Raw genomic sequence first — 17,705 nt, 5'->3', positions numbered from 1 at the left:
TATGTATGTATATATATACAGGGTGATTCAAAAGTCGCGCGACATAAGACAACTCCGTTATTTGTGCAGATACCGAAAAAACGACAGAGGCCAAAATTGTTGGACATATGTTTGAAATCATGACCGTGATGTTGCATTTGTATTATTTACATTGTGTGCAGGAAACAAGAATAAAATTGTTGGAAAATACGTTTTAAATCATGACTGTAATCTTGAATTTTTCTTTTTTTTCCAGTAATCAACAACAATGTCCCAGTACACAATTCAGGAAAGGGTGGAAATGGTTCTTATCCATGTTGCAGGGATGAGTCTACGGGAAGCTGCTGACGAATATCAAAGACGGCATCCAGATCAACCACCGCCACATCATGCAACCATTGGTCGTTTACTGGAGCGAACAAACGACGGTCTGGGCGGCCACGTACAACAACAGATCATGCAACCTCAGCTAGCGTACTAGCTAAGCTGACGGTCAACACGAAAAGTGGCTCAAGAATGTGGCATCAGTCAAGCATCCGTGTCCAGGATACTATCCAGAAATCATTTCCATCCATATCGTGTGAATCTTGTCCAGGAATTGCATGGAGATGACACAGATAGACGGGTGCAGTTCTGTGAGTGGTTTACTGAAAGACGAACGCAGCAGCCACATCTTGAAGCTGATATTCTTTTCAGCGATGAGGCCTGTTTCCGTCTGAACGGAACAGTGAATAGACATAACGCTGTGTATTTGGCAACCGAGAACCCATACATTGCTGTAGATGCTCATCATCAGACTGACCCAAGGTTAAATGTGTGGTGTGGCATACACGGGGATGTTCTTATCGGTCCCGTATTTCTTTACAACAAGCTCACTGCTGAACTCTAAAGAGAGCATCTTGAGATGACACTCCTGCCCTATTTGGATAATCTACCCCTAGTAAAACGACGGGGGGTTTTCTTTCAGCAAGATGGAGCACCGCCGCATTTCGGACTAACAACTCGCGAATTGCTGAATGAAGTTTTACCTGGGCGTTGGATAGGTCGCAGGGGTCCCGTGGAATGGCCGCCTTGGTCGCCAAAATATGACACCATTTGACTTTTTCCTCTGGGGCCATCTCAAATCTGTTGTGTACAGAAACAGGCCCCAAACACTGCAGGAACTTCAGGAAAACATCAGAGGAGCCTGTGCAGCAATAACACCTATGGTGTTACGTAAAGTGCGCAAGAGTTCTGTGAATCGTATTCGGATGTGCCGTCAACAGGATGGCAATCAATTTGAATAATTCCTCCGGTAGTGTCCCAGCGGTGCAGCTGCTGGACAAGTCAGTTCAGGTCGTTCCTTTGTATCAGTTTGCCACTCCGTGCGGTTGCTATTGCTATTGCGATTGTCAATTTTGTTGTTCGGTCGTAAATGGAGTACGGCTATGACATTGATTTGTTTGTGTTTCTTTCCGTTTGCCATTTTGACAGTCATTTTGTTTTGTTTTGTTTGTGATTTCAAGCAGACTAATAAATGGTCCATCTGCTGTCGCAACAATTACGCTCATGATTTCCAACAATGTATTTCCTACACTTATGCCCTCAATCGTTTTTTCGGTATCTGCACAAATAACGGAGTTGTCCTATGTCGCGCGACTTTTGAATCACCCTGTATATATATATATATACAGGAGGGTGATTCAGAATTGCCATTACACACTTCTAGGGGTTGTAGAGGAAATTTTGAAGAGGATGAAGTTTTGATAAGGAAACGTACCGTTTTGGTAGTACACAGATGACAAGAATACATAATTTCACATCTTCCGCTTAACGGTATGCAACCAACATTGACGAAGGGCTACGTCATCAGTCACCTGATGTCATGTGTACTGCTTCAAACGTCCTCTGTTTACAATCTGTTTACACAGCACATGTGGTTCCAACATGATGGCGCACCAGCACGCTTTTCCCATGACGTACGACAACATCTCAATCAAACATACGGGGACATTGACTTTTTCGTATGGCGCCACATGAAGAGTCTTGTTTATGAGACTCCTTAGTGTCGGAGGAAGACGTGGTTCCACGAGTTCTGGCTGCAGCAGACACCCGGTATTTTTGAGCGTGGGCATGAAAACATCTTTCGGAGGTACACTGTTTGCAACGAACTCCAGAGTCGCCACATTGAGCAGCTCTTGTAGCGACGCAGGTAAAGCGGGAGATATGAAATTATGTGATCTTAGCATCTGTGTAGTACCAAAACGGTACATTTCCGGACATGGGTTCCTTAACAAAACTTGATCTACTAAGTGCCTTCTACAACCCCAAGAAGTGCGTATCATCTTGTGGACCATGAAAATTCCGGTGCTCGGTAAATAGTATTAATTTCGCTTTCCACTTTTTATGTGTCAAATATCTGTGAAACTACGCGATGAATGGAAAAATAGTTTCTACAAAAGTTGTTTATTTTAGTAAAAGAAATAAAAATATAAATTAGGTGTTCATTTAAAAAAGTTGAGTGACCTTCAAGTCACCTTAAAAATTACCGCCTACTAAAACATGGCATTATCCCCTTAAAGTCAATTGGCTATTATAAGAAACACTTCTTTCGAAAACACTTCGTTTGTAAGATTTGTAAGATGAATTGGTTACATCCGACATAATATCAGTTATTTAAATTTTACATCCTTCATGGTTTTAAAATTCCAGAGATTGAGGTGTTTGTCACTGCTTAAAGCCGTCTACTTGTTTTAGTCCATGTGTGTTGACGATCTATCGGATGCGCAGTTAGCCAATAATGGAATTCATGCGTGCTTCACGGTCGCTTGTGCAGTAAATCAACCAAGCAGTCACTGTCAAAGGCAGAAACCATGCGCCGTCAATTGAGCTATTAGATAAACGCGTTTTTCCAAACCATTCCTTCCTCTTTCTCTATTGGAAAAAGAGGAACTTTTTATTCGTGGAAATCGCAACTCTCCGTTGTAACTTTCTCCGAACATACAGAATCATATGTTCTTGGTAATTAATAAACATGGCTCTTGGTAACTTGTCTGCAAGTTGAAGAGTACATCCAATCTTTGATTTTAGTAAGAAATTGGTCTGTGAAACATGTTCCGCTACATGACCTTTTATAACATTTTTTGACTGAAGTTAGCCCTCAAGATCTAACTTTAACTCTTTGTCGAACGCAATAATTTGATGTCTCGGATCAGTCGCAATTTATCAAAAATGATATTTCCAATTTTAGGTTTTATTATTTATTCTTAAATTATTTAATTTTATAACATAACATTTTTAAGCTTTTCCTGGCCGCGAATTATGAAGAGATTTTCTCGGATATCTACCACTTAATATCCGGATAGGCTTCCGAGCTTTCGAGAGCTGACGTCACTCTTATTTTAAAGGTAATGTTAGATCTCGAAAGCTCGGAAGCCCATACGGAAATCACCTGCTTGATATTCCGAGATTATGTTTTTTTAATCAATTATTACGTTTGTCATTTTCCGTAGCTGATTTAAATTTGATGCTATTTTATTTTACGTCTTTATCTTCTATATATCATGTTTTATATTTTTCCTGAAAATATTAACAAATGTGAAAAAATTAAGATAGCCCCAATCAGAATGTATCAGTTTGATACACAGCTTTAACATTTCTTGCTTTCAATAATACCCGATGCCTTTGTAATTATGATTCTTATTACTTTTTCGTTTTATTTGTCTTACTTGCATTTATTGTACAAAATATATTTCAGCTTAATTCATAGAAATCTACCAAATCAGCTGGACTTTCGGTAGCATGGTATCTTCATTAGTTAAAATTAAGTTGTGAATGGCATTATCTCTTCCTCCTCTCTTTACTTAAACAAAATTTGAAAATAGTAACGAGCTCGGTCACTATGTACCCAGATTAATACAACACGCTGAGAACAAATCACACCTTCGCAACACAAGTAGAGCACTTGAAGGTCAGGAATGTTCTCTAGAGAGAAGGCTCGATTCAAGGCGTTTAGAAATGTTAACAAGAAAAAAAATAGTTTGTATCATAGATGTGTGATCGACGGGACGTTAAGTTGAAACAAATCAGTAAAAGAGAGAGATAATTCAATAAAAGTCAAACCTCTGTTGCCAATATTACGGTAAAGGAAGAAAACATACTTTCCAACTCTTTGTAAAATTTTGAATAAGGGTGGGGTATATATATTTTTTAAACAAAAGCTTCGTGAATTAAAAAACAGGCGTATAAACTATTCTTTTCGTGGGAACTCTTAAAAATTTGTATATTTTTTAAAAAAATATCCTTTTAAAACTGTCGAGTTTGAAACCAACGGCTGAGACTAGTTGCTATAACATGAGTAGATTAAGGGGAAGACAGAAGGGGTAATTCCTCCAACCCCACGGGAGATCTAAAACTAACAGTAAATACTCAATTAACAGTGATTGATCACACCTTGAAATCTAAAATTAAATGATCGCCTAATGAAGTGTCTAACACTAACAATAAATCATAAATTATATATTATAAGTAGCAATCGCATCTCATTGGTTGATTTCTAGAAGTAGACAATGACTTCTGGGGACAACGTCTAAATCGAACAATAAACCCTTAATGTCACTGGTCGACATTTTGAGAAATAGTTCGAATGTTTTCAAATCAATAACTGATTATGGAAGTATTTTGAATTCTGATCACGCACATGACATTCATTTTTTTCAGGAATTTTTACAATTTCACAATCAAAATTCCTATATTCGCCATTCCATTACACCTATTACAAAACGCAACAAAATACATTTATACAAAGGAAATTTTGGTTATTTTCAAACCAATAGGTGATTCTGGAAGTATTTATAATGCTGATCACGGAAATGACAATTCAGTTTCTTCCCATTACGTCAGGAATTTTCCCTAGGTTAGGATTTCATTTCCACATGATCCCCTTGCCATTTGAAAAATTTGCCCTAGATCCAATATGTCGGACATGTCCCGCTGGAACCCTCTCTCTCTCTCTCACACACACACACACACACCCACACCCTCCCCTGACTCTTCAGATATTGCCTTCATTTTGGAAATAATACTGAAACTGGAGATGTTTGGACACGCCGCAGTAATGTATTATCTGAATAAATAGCATTTGATGTGATGCTAACGCTATTATGGCTGATGTAGAGAGACGGATCTTGTTGCTTGATCAACACTAAATCTAAATCTACAAAAGTAACTAAACAACAAAACTTTTCTACGGTATAATTTTACCAGTGACATATTTTACAGACAGTTCCAAAGATAAATCACTGAGATGTTGCATTTTGTTCCATCATATACTTGGCATGAATTTTTTATATAAAATGAAATAATTATATTGTTACATTGTCCACCTGTCACGCAGGCAGCAGATATCGTAGCATGATTGACCAATTATTTAGTATCAAATTATCAGTGACCACTATTATCCAGGCAAATTCAGGGTGGCTGCGACCTGTTATTTGGGGGGGGGGGGCTACAGCCCCTCTAGCACCCCTGTAGCGCCGTCTCAACGCAATAGGTCAATGACTTTGCTCGAACCCAGAACTGTCCGTGACTGTACAATTCTAATGCAATCGTATGTAAGGGCAAAGAAACACTAATGGTCACTGCTATTAAAGCCTCCAGCCACTGAAACAAAATTCATAATGTCACTAAAGAGAGATGTAAAAGCCAGACTTGTGGTTTCTCCGCACAGCTGGATTACTGGATGCTTTTCCATGATAGATTCCAGCTCCAGAAATGCCCAGAATGCAAACATCGTACTCTCTCTGCTGTATTTGCATTCGTAAACAGCGCCGAGCGGACGAGGGGCGAATGGAAGGAAAGATGGAACGACAGGATCACGCAGCTTCAACAGAATCCTGGAGGGGTGTTCCTCGACGCCACGACTATTGCTTTGTCCCCATCGAATTAACCCTAACGTCACAACACGACGGGAACAGTTTCATAAATCATGCATCCAATACAACGTGCACGCGACCGTCGGTTGAAACATTACCATCAGGGTGGAAGTGAACATTTGGTACTAGATTTGTCGGAAATAAACGTTTCAGTATAATTAAATATAAGGTTAATAAATGTTATAATTTGAAAAAAAAATCGAACAAAGTTTCAACTTCAACACACACACAATATAAAATTCCCTTTAAACAAGAATTCCAGTCAGCATATTAGATAACAAGATATATTTATTGATGTTTTTTCTACAACAAAATTTCAGATCCCTGTTTCACAAGCAACTGAATGACACGTGTTAATATGGTAATATGTGCAGAGAGTAACTAAAAAACGTTTTGGAATAATATTTAGCTCGCAAAAGTGCTCCCTGGCTAATATTAAATTGACTTTCATATTTTAAATATGATATTAATTTTAAAACTCTCAGTGATGTCCAGTAGCGGCAATTAGGTGCCATAACGGTAGGAGGGATACTTTCTCTTGGTAGTAGTTTAGCATCAATAGGCCATAGTGTGGAGGCAAAAAGTGGCAAAAATCACCGCGACAAGTAACGTCACCAGAAAATTTTGTTCTCCTTCAGGTGGGCAACGGTGGTCATGCGTTATACGTTTATTTTTCTAAATATATTTTTCTCTTTTTCTGTCTCTCTACTTATATCCTTTCTTCCTGCTTTTCCTTCACTTTCTTCCTTCCTGTCAAAATATTTTCCTTTGCATCTGCCTTTGCTTTCACTTTCTTTGTTTCTCTCTCTCTCTGTACTAGTTTCTGTTTCTCTCTTTTCCTCTCTCTTTCTTTTCCTTGTCCAAAACTATAAATGTATTTCTCATTCAGAGACGGCGACAACATGACCGTATTTAGAGGGGGTTTTAGGGTTTAATTCCCCCAAAACTTCTAGCATATTGGATTCATAGAAGTTCAGAAACCTAAATGCAACTGATTTTCAAATTTTTCAGTCTTTTGAAAACACAAGGAGACAATGCTGAGAATATTGAACAAGAGGTTTCAACCATTTGGAATTAATAAAACTTGTGCGAAACAGGTTTCATTCTCGGGATAGCAGCCCGGCCCCAAACCCTTCACTTTCATTCTGCAGTTCTCTTTCCTGTGTTGTTCCAGGTTCAGACTAAAAATTCCATTCTGATTTTTCCAAAATTCCCTTTCTACTTTTAATCCCCTGTTCGATAAAGTTTCAATTACCCTTGACAATAGTTCAAACGTAGGACCTTCATCTTCGTAGCGTGTTCGTTTACAACCCTCCATCCAGAGGTGAGTGTAGTATACGTTTACATTTAACTTACATGACTATCGGAAAAGGGTTAATTATCCAGAAAGAACTCACACCAACAGTATCCTTTCATCATAACAGAAGATTTGCTCATTTAAGAGGGGGGTACACACAGAATAGTACCATCATGGTCACATATTTCTTCAGCTTACAGATAGAAATGTTTGAGACTTTTACAGAAAACAATGTCCGCTGTCTACGTAGTTAGCTGCCTGGACAAAAATAAAACATTGTGGAATTGAAACTACTACCTCATGTTTCTAAGTTCTATGAATTAGGGAAATTTGCACTTGTGGAAAGTAAATTGTGATTAATTTGAGAAATTTGTTTGGTAACAGCGATGATGGGGTTGAATGATTACATGAAAGTGATGAAGGAAAAACATACGTATTGCAAGACACAAACTCAACTAATGATTATGTTGACAGTATTAGAAGCCAGAAGAATTGCAAGAATTCAGTATTACCGCAGTAGAGAACGTGGCATTTTTTTTTCGAAAATATCATCTTGATAGCTAAGCTAATCTGTGAATAATATCGGGTAGCTACAATGATCAACTTTGATGAATTTCTTGTGTCCACACGCTTTTCCCATCATAGATGTTTCCATCCAACCTTGCGTGCATTCCGTCTCCACATGTTAGAGATCAAGACAAGAGCAACTTATCAAATAATCGCTTTAATTTTTAACAGATTTTCAATGTTAATTGTTTTTCGGTGATATTTTCTCAAAAGCTTTCCCGCCACGATCAGTGCATATGGTACTTCTTTTCAGCTTTGCTGCTTATTACCTTAAAAGTCTGCGAAACTATTCTTTTCTCCACGTGGATCAAACATTATGTTGACGCATTGTATTGGAACGAACAAAGTACACGCACTCAATACACATAACTAACAACAAGAGCATATTATACTCTACTCGCACGTCCAACCCGAAAATGATTCTGCTTGTAATCGGCGTTGCAATTATCTGCAAAAGGATTATTGTAACCCTCAGGCTTGGATTTAATTCCTCTCATTTGCTAATTGCCAACAGATAGTATATGGATTTTCCAACCGTGTATTGATTTTACCACTAACTCTGTCCCGAAATACACCCTTGAGCCTTCTTCCATTGCGTCGCTTTTCCTGCTACTTTGGCTAATCAGTAAGGATGAAGATGGTTAGATTAAATTGATGAAGGAACATTCGCAAGGAAATACTCACGCCCAGGCTCGAATTTCGAACACTCTGTGGCGAGAGTATGAGTCGACTACTCGAAATAGTCTGCATCTCCAGTATGGCAAAATAGTTATAAATAAACTGAATTTACAAAATATTAGCTTTATGGCAGAGGTCTGGCACTGCAACTCATTGTCATAAAGTTACGTATATTTGGGTGCGGGTGTGAAACGATTTCATTTAAAGTCAATGGAAAACCGAGTGTTTCATAAATAATCGAGTGGTTACAAATATTTATTGCAGGTAAACTATTGAACATGCATTAATGAAACCGGTCCAGACCGATCGAGGGATGCAAACAGGTTGCGCCTGATGTTTTGTTATGCTGAGAGTTTATATCCCTGTCGCTAGGCGACACTCAAATCAACCACATCACTCACAGTGTTTTGTGCAATATTTTGGTCCCCAAGATCACCGGACTTTACACTATGTGTCATCTTTTTGTGGGGTTTCATCAAAGACAGAATATTTGTCTCACCGACGTCGTGTGATATCGCAACCCTAAGGGAGCGTATCAACGCAGCGATAGACATTATTCACAGGCCCATGTTCATGCGAGTGTGGTAAGAGCTAGGCTATCGTGTCGATGTGTACCGTGTCACACGTGGTGAATACATTGAACATTTGTAGGTGTTAAAAAAAACTGTTTGAGTCGCTCGTTTGTTCTGGATTGGTTTCATTAACGCAAGTTCAATACTTCACTTGAAATAAATTGTTGTAACATCTCAATTATTTATGAAACACCCGGTATCTCAGAAATATCAATGACTTTCCGATTTATCATGTTTTGCGCCTGTTTGTATAAATGGAATCAAATGTCTCTTGTGCACCACCAAGTAACTGAATTCCCAACTTATTCAATTTCTCCAGTGCTGAGTGAAGCGGAACGCCCGAACGAGCTAATCGTCTTCCTAACCTTTTCCCTCTAATACTGCACTACAAGCTGGACAGCTCTGCATATTTCTAAAAACTTGATTTTTATATCTTAATTGGGCCCACACACCAAAGCAAACTACTCACCACTTTATTCTTCGTATGCAAAACCGGTAACGTCAATAGGTTAAGTAGGTATTATTTTGTGTTTTTAGTGTCTCGCTTTAATCACATTAACGGGTAGCGCCTTAGTTCCACACGCGTCTCGATGTTCCAGACAGGGTGTAAAGGTAAGCTTTAGAAATCGCCACAAATTCAACTAAACAAATTTTCTTGTGAGTTTCCACACGTCCTCAGTTTCCTTACAGACGAAATTCTCTTCTTTGTAAGTCAATTCTCATGGCAAGAATTTCATGTTATAAGGAAATCCTTTTACAGCAACAGTCAAGGTCGCCTGAGACTGCGAATAAACCACGCGATGTTCTCGCCGTATGCTCCTGAACGGAAAGCTGAGGAATAAATCTATCGCTCAACAGCAACTATCTAGTGAAAGCAAGAACGCGTCTGTAATTATTAATCTCAGTTCACGCTATCATTAATATCTCATTTATTGTTAGTATTGTCATCTTATGAAAGTGACGAATATTTTAAAGTCTCCTTTAATACATGCATGAACTACTAGACGTTCCGATATTTGTACGGAACAAATAATATTTTGATTAACGTTGTTACACTAGGCTCTTCATTCTTGAAATGTTTCTGATAAACGCAATAAAAATCTCTAACGAATATTGCAGCACATTGTAGTCGACGTTGTGCTTTCAAAACTTATTCTCAAACTGTTTTAAACGATAGTGAAAACAATTGGACAATTTAATAAATTATACATTGAAAACTATATCATACGCCGGAAAACATGAAAAGAAAAATTATTGGCTGAGTGGAGACTTGAACGTGGGATCACAATATCAGTCTGGGTTTATAAGTAGGACATAAGGCGTCCACCAACATGCTCTTTCAGAAAATTCGTTAATCTTGGATCCCCCAGGCCACAAGATGGCTCAAGGTTCCCACATCTAAAGCAAACATCATGGAAATTCAAGGGTAATTCTGTGGTTGATTAATTTTGATACATTTGCGGTCGCAAAGATCAACAGAACTGATGCCACCTGATTTCTTCCTGCAGGGCCTATTAAAGGGTCATGTAGACAGAAAAAAGCCTTGCACAGTCGAGGAAAGGTGCTTGCAATTATTGATGCTAAAAATAGTTGCAGTTACCTGCGCATTGGGTTCTTTCGTATCATTTCGGCTACTACATGGGATGACGATACTGTTATAATTTCCTTACTCGGTGGGGTGGGTATATTCAGTAAAAATATGAGCTTTTCTGTAAATATTTCCTCTCATTTTGATCCGATTTCGAGCTTTTTTCATTCATTCTTCAGTTGAAATCTGAGCTTTCCTGCAATGGAGTGGTGGTTTTTATCACATTGTAAGTCTTCAAGTTCTGATTAGCTTAGATGAGCGTAAAGTGGACTTACAACAACTCAAAAAACCTCAAAAATGTAAATTCTAAATGAAGAGGGACGTTTCTCAATATGGTTATTTTGGCAACTGGGATGATGCCTTAGTTGTTCAGAAAGGTAGTGGTACGACTGAGTTGTTTTTAAAAAAGATCAGGGAGTGTCAGAAACAATGTTATTTGCATACTTCACCTAATATGAGAACTATACATATTAGCAACAAGAAGATATATTTTAGTCGGCAAATTAAAATTTCTTTCACTATAACGAAACTTATGAAGAGTAATGTAAAATGCATCTAACGTCTCTTCAAACAACCTAAATTGAAACCCCTTGGCATCAGAAGAAGTGTGCAGCAGGGTTATTCTGCCACAAAAGAAGTGATGTAAGTGAGGTGACAAAAATAAATTTTATAAAGAATATGGAGGACAGAATCAAGAAAATATGCATGAAAGAATGTGAAAAAGAAGGCAAAATAAATAGCCTATGGAAACAGCTGGAAAAGAATGGCTATGAGAAGGAGGATAGACTGTACATAAACAGAAGAAGGAAGAAAAGTGGCAGGGGAGAATTGGAAGAGAAAGAAAATAGGAAGAGAAAGAAAAAGAGGAAGAGAAAGAAAAGGAGAAGCTGTTTGGAATAAGGAGTACGGGGAAGACCACAGAAAAGATATGCGAAGTGCTTAGAAAAGCGGGCATTAAAACTTACAGGAATGGAGGGAGAAGCATCTTAAGAATAGCGAAGAATGCTAACAAGAAAAAGGAAAACAGAGAAGAGGAAGAGGAAGGGATTATCTACGAAGTGAAATGTAAAGAATGTCAGAGTGTGTACATAGGAGAAACGAAAAAGAGGCTGAAAGACAAGTTGAAACAACATAGGGATGATGTACGACTTAAAAGAGAGAGGGAAATGCGATATTTAAACACACGAGGGAAACAGGACATGACATAGAGTGGGATGAGGCTAAGCAGATAGGATAGGAGAACAGAATGCTAGTGAGAAAATGGAAAGAGGCCAAGGAAATAGAGAAGAAAGGTGAAGAAGACACAGTGAACTAGATTGGGGGACTGAAGTTAAACAAAGAATGGAAGAAGGTGTTAGAAAGAGTGGAAAGGACAAGAGAGAAAGAGGAGAGAAGAAGGAATAAGAATAGAGCGTGAGATAAAGAGTCCAACCACATTCACTTTCAGCTGAAAGTAAAGTTGACAAGGGAAAGCCACCTGCTAGAATGTTTCAGAACAACTTTCTAATAGTCCGGAGGGGAGTTTTTTTGTGTATATATATCGTCCTGTTCTTGTACTTTGTTACATTTGTACTTGGTACATAGTCTGAAGAAAACCTTGCTAGAAGTTTGAAACGTTACGTTTAGTTTATGTTTTATAATAAAATATATTTCTGCCTTGGTCAGCATATTGAGTTTTTCATATTGAGTTTTTTATATCGGTGTGTACCTTGTACCGTAATCACGGTTCTACATACTTGAATAATTTGCATATTGTTTTGTTTGTTTGTTTCTCGAGTGTAATATTATACACAGATACTCAAATCAAAACTGGACCTGCAGTTTAAACCATTATGTACCTCCATCAAAGATCGATACCGGAAACCTCGATTACGAGGCGACAACGTTATCACTACCCCATCAGGGAGGCCCTACGTATTGGCAGAATTTCCTGTACCACATGTAAGGTCCAATTCCTGGTGTGAGCTTAAGAACTGCTAATAGAATGAAGGTGTAAGAAAATGGAAGCTGGGTGTGCAACACAATTGTACAGCCTCTCCAGAACGTCAGTTCGGATGAACAATTACGCTAATGAGATTTACCAGAAGAATTGTACCGCACGAGTTCTTCAACTTCTGCTGTTAGAGGAGGAACTTCTAACGTACAAGTTAACGTTCAGAAATTTCGAGGTCCTTGAGTGTAAACTTTCTCTTCCACTTCGGCATTATTCATGATGTAAGTAACTTTGTACGTCTCCATAGCAATGTCTATTAAGTATTTATTTAAAATTAGAGCGTGTTATGTTAACCAAATTCGATTTTGCTGAGTCTGGGTTAAAATATTTATAAAAAATATCTTCTAACGATTCTGATAATTGTGAACCAACTGAAATTGTATAAACTAACCAACCATCTGCAACTAATTGCCATTGTAATCTTCTATTCGTTGATTCTATAGTTAACTAAGGTTTTGCTTACGATTATTCTAATTGTGTACAATATACACAAATCTTAAAATTGCATTAAAATAACAGTGCGAGACAGTAGTTGGTTATTTCTCAAAACTAAACTTGTCCCAAGGCATTGAAATAGCGTAAACTAGCAATTCACAAACGAGTAGAACTAAATTCTTCCTTTCGGTGATGATATAGTAAAAATATTTTTGAAAAATAAGCTTGTGCTAATTTTGCTGAAGTTGTATTAAATTCAATTACCATTCACACACGATTATCACTATTTGTAGGAAATTTGTCGTGGGAAGAATATACATGGTGTTTTTCCTGACCTTTTTCCAAACTTGCACGGTTAATGGAGACTGACCCAAGTACAAATATGAGATAAGGAACCTCGGTCCGGAAATGCAGCATTAAAAAGTTATGAGCCAATACTATTTGGGGCTTTATATGACAGTGCAATACGACAACTGAGAGATGCGGCTTGTAGATTTAATACGGACGTTACTACAGTATATCGTAGCACTCTACGACGAAAGCGTTACAGTAGGTGTTCAAAATGGCAGCCGGCAGCTTCGAAAGAAGCTCCGTCGTATCCGCTCTGGAGTCGTTCTGACGATATAGCAAGGATTCTTGCCAACAGGTCCTCCTCACTCAAACAATTGACAATTGGGTGCTGAACCGATAGACACCCTTTGTATCTCTTTCTGGCAACTATCCTTGCTGCCTGTAATATCGTCAGAATGACTCCGGGGATGTTACAGCAGATGCGACAGAGCTTCTTGCGATGCTATCATCGAATCTTGGGGCCGCCATTTTGAACACCTACTGTAATGTTTTCGTCGTAGAGTGCTACGATATACTGTAGTAACGTCCGTATTAAATCTACAAGCCGCATCTCTCAGTTGTCGTATTGCACTGTCATATAAAGCCCCAAATAGTATTGGCTCATAACTTTTTAATGCTGCATTTCCGGACCGAGGTTCCTTATCTCATATTGGTACTTGGGTCAGACTTCATCCACCGTGCAAGTTTGGAACAAGGTAACGGAAACACCCTGTATTTGACGGAAACACATACTTTTAATCATTGAACTAAGGTAAATTATATGTGTGCATTTGTCCAATTTATTAAACACTTTTCTATTTATTTTGTCATATTACGTTTTATAATAAATAACACGGTTTGACCTCATTATGCTTGTCCAAAAATTACAAAAGTAAGTTCCGTATCACACATTAATGAAAGTATAGCACAGAGAACTCTTCAAATGATGCATTATAAGTCAATCTCAAGGAAGCATAATTTAACTTCATTAAGAAAATAAATGTATTTTATTAAGAAAACAAATTCAGATCCTAATTGAAATAACTTTATTTTGTTCTTAGTTCTAAGTATTATGTCTAGAATTGCCACTAGGAGTTATGTAACTCTTATTTAGAATGCTCTGGCTTCAATCCGTCCAGTGCAGCCAGCTAATAATTCCCTTCGTGTGGACGAAATGTTTTCAGGTGATCTCTACTTCGGTAATTAAGTCATGCCTACTAAGATTCCTAATTTCTCCCTTTCGTTCTTTCTGCCCCTCTTTCATTGCTTATCTATCTCTGTTTATCTTCTTTTATCTTCACTTTCTCCTCTTCCTTCCTCTCTTCACTGCCTTTGCATGGGTGCTGCTTGTGTTCATCTATCCCACTCTCTAGAGAACAGCATAGGCGCAAAGGTGAAATAGGTAGATAAAAATAAAGTAGTGTGCATGGAATGAATCACATAGAATTCAATGGAACAACACCACACAAGGAACCATATTTGAAACTGAGAAAACTCAAAGAAACAGCCATCATTTCAATGGTCCAAAACGCTACAAAGCAACCCAATGTAGAATTCAGGCAAATAGGGGTTCCCCTTCTCAGAAAATAAAAATAACAGTTGAGCAAAAATAAGTGCAGAATTTGTGTGTGTGTAGTTGGTTAGCGCCATCAGATTTGAAGTAAATCACATGGCTGTCGTAGGCTCTATTCTCACAACCAGCTAATAATAATAATAAACTTATTCATCTGTAGACAATAGAAGATGCGCTCTCTGGATGCGCAGTGTTAGAATACATATAGTTAAAAGCACAAGTAAAGTAAAGTACTCCCTGTGCTTTGCACCACGCCATGAAGGGGGTGTGGAGTTAGGGCCCACACTTTCGTGATCACGCCGAAGGTGGGGGTGCTAATGTGATCAGCACCATGCCCTGGCCGCCTATACCCCCCTTAGAGTTTCCCAGTTTTTACGACGCTCAATGGATTTCGGGAACAGCTTGAACAGGTTGAAAATATACCGGTTCTCCCCGCCGGGGATCGAACCCGGGTCTCTCGCATGGTAGTCAGACTTTAAAAGCACGAGACAAATGATAATGTCGAATAAATATTTTATGCTTAAGCAGTCACAAGTAATGAATCCCATGAGGAAACAAACTATACCCCATGTAGGTGATTGGCAAGACATCTTGTCTTTGGTGAAAACTGTATTATCTTCGATACCCGGTGGGAATCCCAACTTTAGGTGACGACCCAATTGAAGAGATACTTGGAAAGAAGAAGTATTTGTAGAAAACCAGCTAAGGAGAATCCATAGGACTTGATGCGCCGACAATGCATCAATGAAGCAAAATTCTTTTCGCAGGCCTTGGCCCTCAGGGGCAGTAGTACCACGGAGTTCAGTTTTAGTCGTATTGTCAAATAATTTCTTTCTAAATCTTCTGGCAGTGCTAGTCACTTCTGGGGGAGTCGTCGCCCACACTGGCCTCCTTCAGTGACGCCACTGATCGTGACTTGAATATTATGGGCTTGTAAAGGAAATGGGCAGGACATGAGCAAAAGGCACTACCAAGCTTTTTTCTCTTTTGTAGGAGAGAGTTGCTGGTGAAGCAAGCTTCCCCTCCCCCTGTTCAAGCATCGTCACTGCATCTTTAACTTGTTGCTACGGCGTTAACCGACATAGCAACTGCACGATAAGAAAATATGCGCGGCTATGAGAAGTTTATGGGGAGTGAATAACACATGAGTTGCATTACTGGCGACCCTGCCATGGGATTAGGAAGAGTCTACAAATCACTCCAGAAGACAATAAGGAAATTCCAGCAGGGCGAGATCGCTTCTGTGCCTGTGCAACGTAGCGTCCCCTGCCACGGAGGAATGTAAGTGACCTCCTTCCCCTTCGCAACATGCAATACGTTAGTTCTGGAGGCAGAACTCAAACGCGCCTTAACATGAGATGGTGTTCGTTTATGTCCTGGAACAGAACAATTCATTCCTCTGATGCTCTCTGGGGGAAAAAATGAGAACGACCAGTCTTCTGGAGAAACACAATAGAGCGTTGGAAATATTTTGGAGCAAAAAATATATTCTTTTGGCATGACCTAAACTACCCTACAATCCAGGATGCACTGATTTCCCTCTCTATCTCTTTGAGGACAGCAAAGCTTTTTGTGTTGCTGGAATTTCAATCCTGAAGTTCCCAGTAAACTCTGCACGCAGCCTCAACACCATACCGCGCGAAAAATCTCAACTTCTCATCCTCCTTTATGATAAAAAAAATTACGTCTTTGAAACGCACAGTTCACTGAAATCCGGTACAGAACTTCGTTAATTCACACAATAAGTGCGCATGAGCTAACTGAACGAGTACAGTAAAAAATAGATATGGAATGGATAATGAAAACAGTTTCCATGTAAATCGTCTGCTGCTTAAACATAATCGAAGTTTCACACTTTGTGACCGCGACATGAACATACGGTGTAGGAGACATCACAACACGACAAATCAGCCATTATGAACAGAAAAACCGGAAGCATACAAACTCAATATTGATCTGACACCTACAGTTGTTTCGTGCATGTTTCCACAACTCGCATAGATTCGTCCTCTCGAGCCAGTCATGTCATCGGACAGAACTATTTCGTTTCAAATCCAACCCTGTAGTTGCAAGTGTTAATAATAAATAGCCTGAATTTTCTTAACACTATATATAAAACACTAATAAAGAATACATACCGTAAGTGTAATTGTCTGGTTGGGCGCTGGGACGAAATACTGCGTGCACCGGAGAGATCCTTCTATGTTCCAATACAGCTCTGTGCCTCCTGGGTTCCCAAATTTACCAGCCACGGCGCTTGTGACGCCGTAATACACAACGTCACACAGGGTTTCCGGATGCATTGTGCCCTCCATTTGTTCTGCAAAAACAAAGAAAACCGAAAGTTATAAATATCTCTGCAAACGAATTTGTCCATGTTGAATAGGTGAGCTTCTTACCTTCCTTACGGAGCAAACTGAGCTCCATCTAACAATATATGTTTATACGTAGTTATCTATATTATATATGGGTGTTACTATTGAATAACATTCTTCGTTGCTTATCACACCTTACAATTATGAATGGTAAAAACTGATGACGATTGAATTGACATTTCATTTATTGATGTTTATATATTGTCACGATCAGCCCTAGATCGTACTTGGTTTGATGGGTCTATTGAGCCTCAGCTTCACGCTCAGTATCTCTTCGGGGCTTGAGTCTCCTCGGCTCAAAGTTCGGGTTAATCCGGCTGATTCAGTCCCCGATGTAAGGTCCCTCGTAATTCTGGGTCAAAGGTTCTCAATCTACTTATAGATCTTGACCAAGATTCTATAAGCA

General features: G+C 38.8%; 1 protein-coding gene across 1 annotated transcript in view; it reads right to left on the bottom strand.

The window, feature by feature from the left end:
• The window catches only part of LOC145992324 (uncharacterized), a 603,163-nt gene that overhangs the window by 233,230 nt on the left and 352,228 nt on the right, over positions 1 to 17,705 (bottom strand). Inside the window, exon 8 of the mRNA XM_083128705.1 lies at positions 17,063 to 17,244. Within this exon, the coding sequence (XP_082984831.1) occupies positions 17,063 to 17,244 (182 nt within the window). The remainder of the gene's footprint in view (positions 1 to 17,062; positions 17,245 to 17,705) is intronic.

This window comes from Lepisma saccharinum, chromosome 9, assembly GCF_977018435.1.
Source record: "Lepisma saccharinum chromosome 9, izLepSacc3.1, whole genome shotgun sequence".
In the NCBI taxonomy this organism is placed as follows: Eukaryota; Metazoa; Arthropoda; class Insecta; order Zygentoma; family Lepismatidae; genus Lepisma; species Lepisma saccharinum.
Note: the sequence above shows the minus strand (reverse complement) of the source record. Positions and strands in the feature narration are given on the sequence as shown.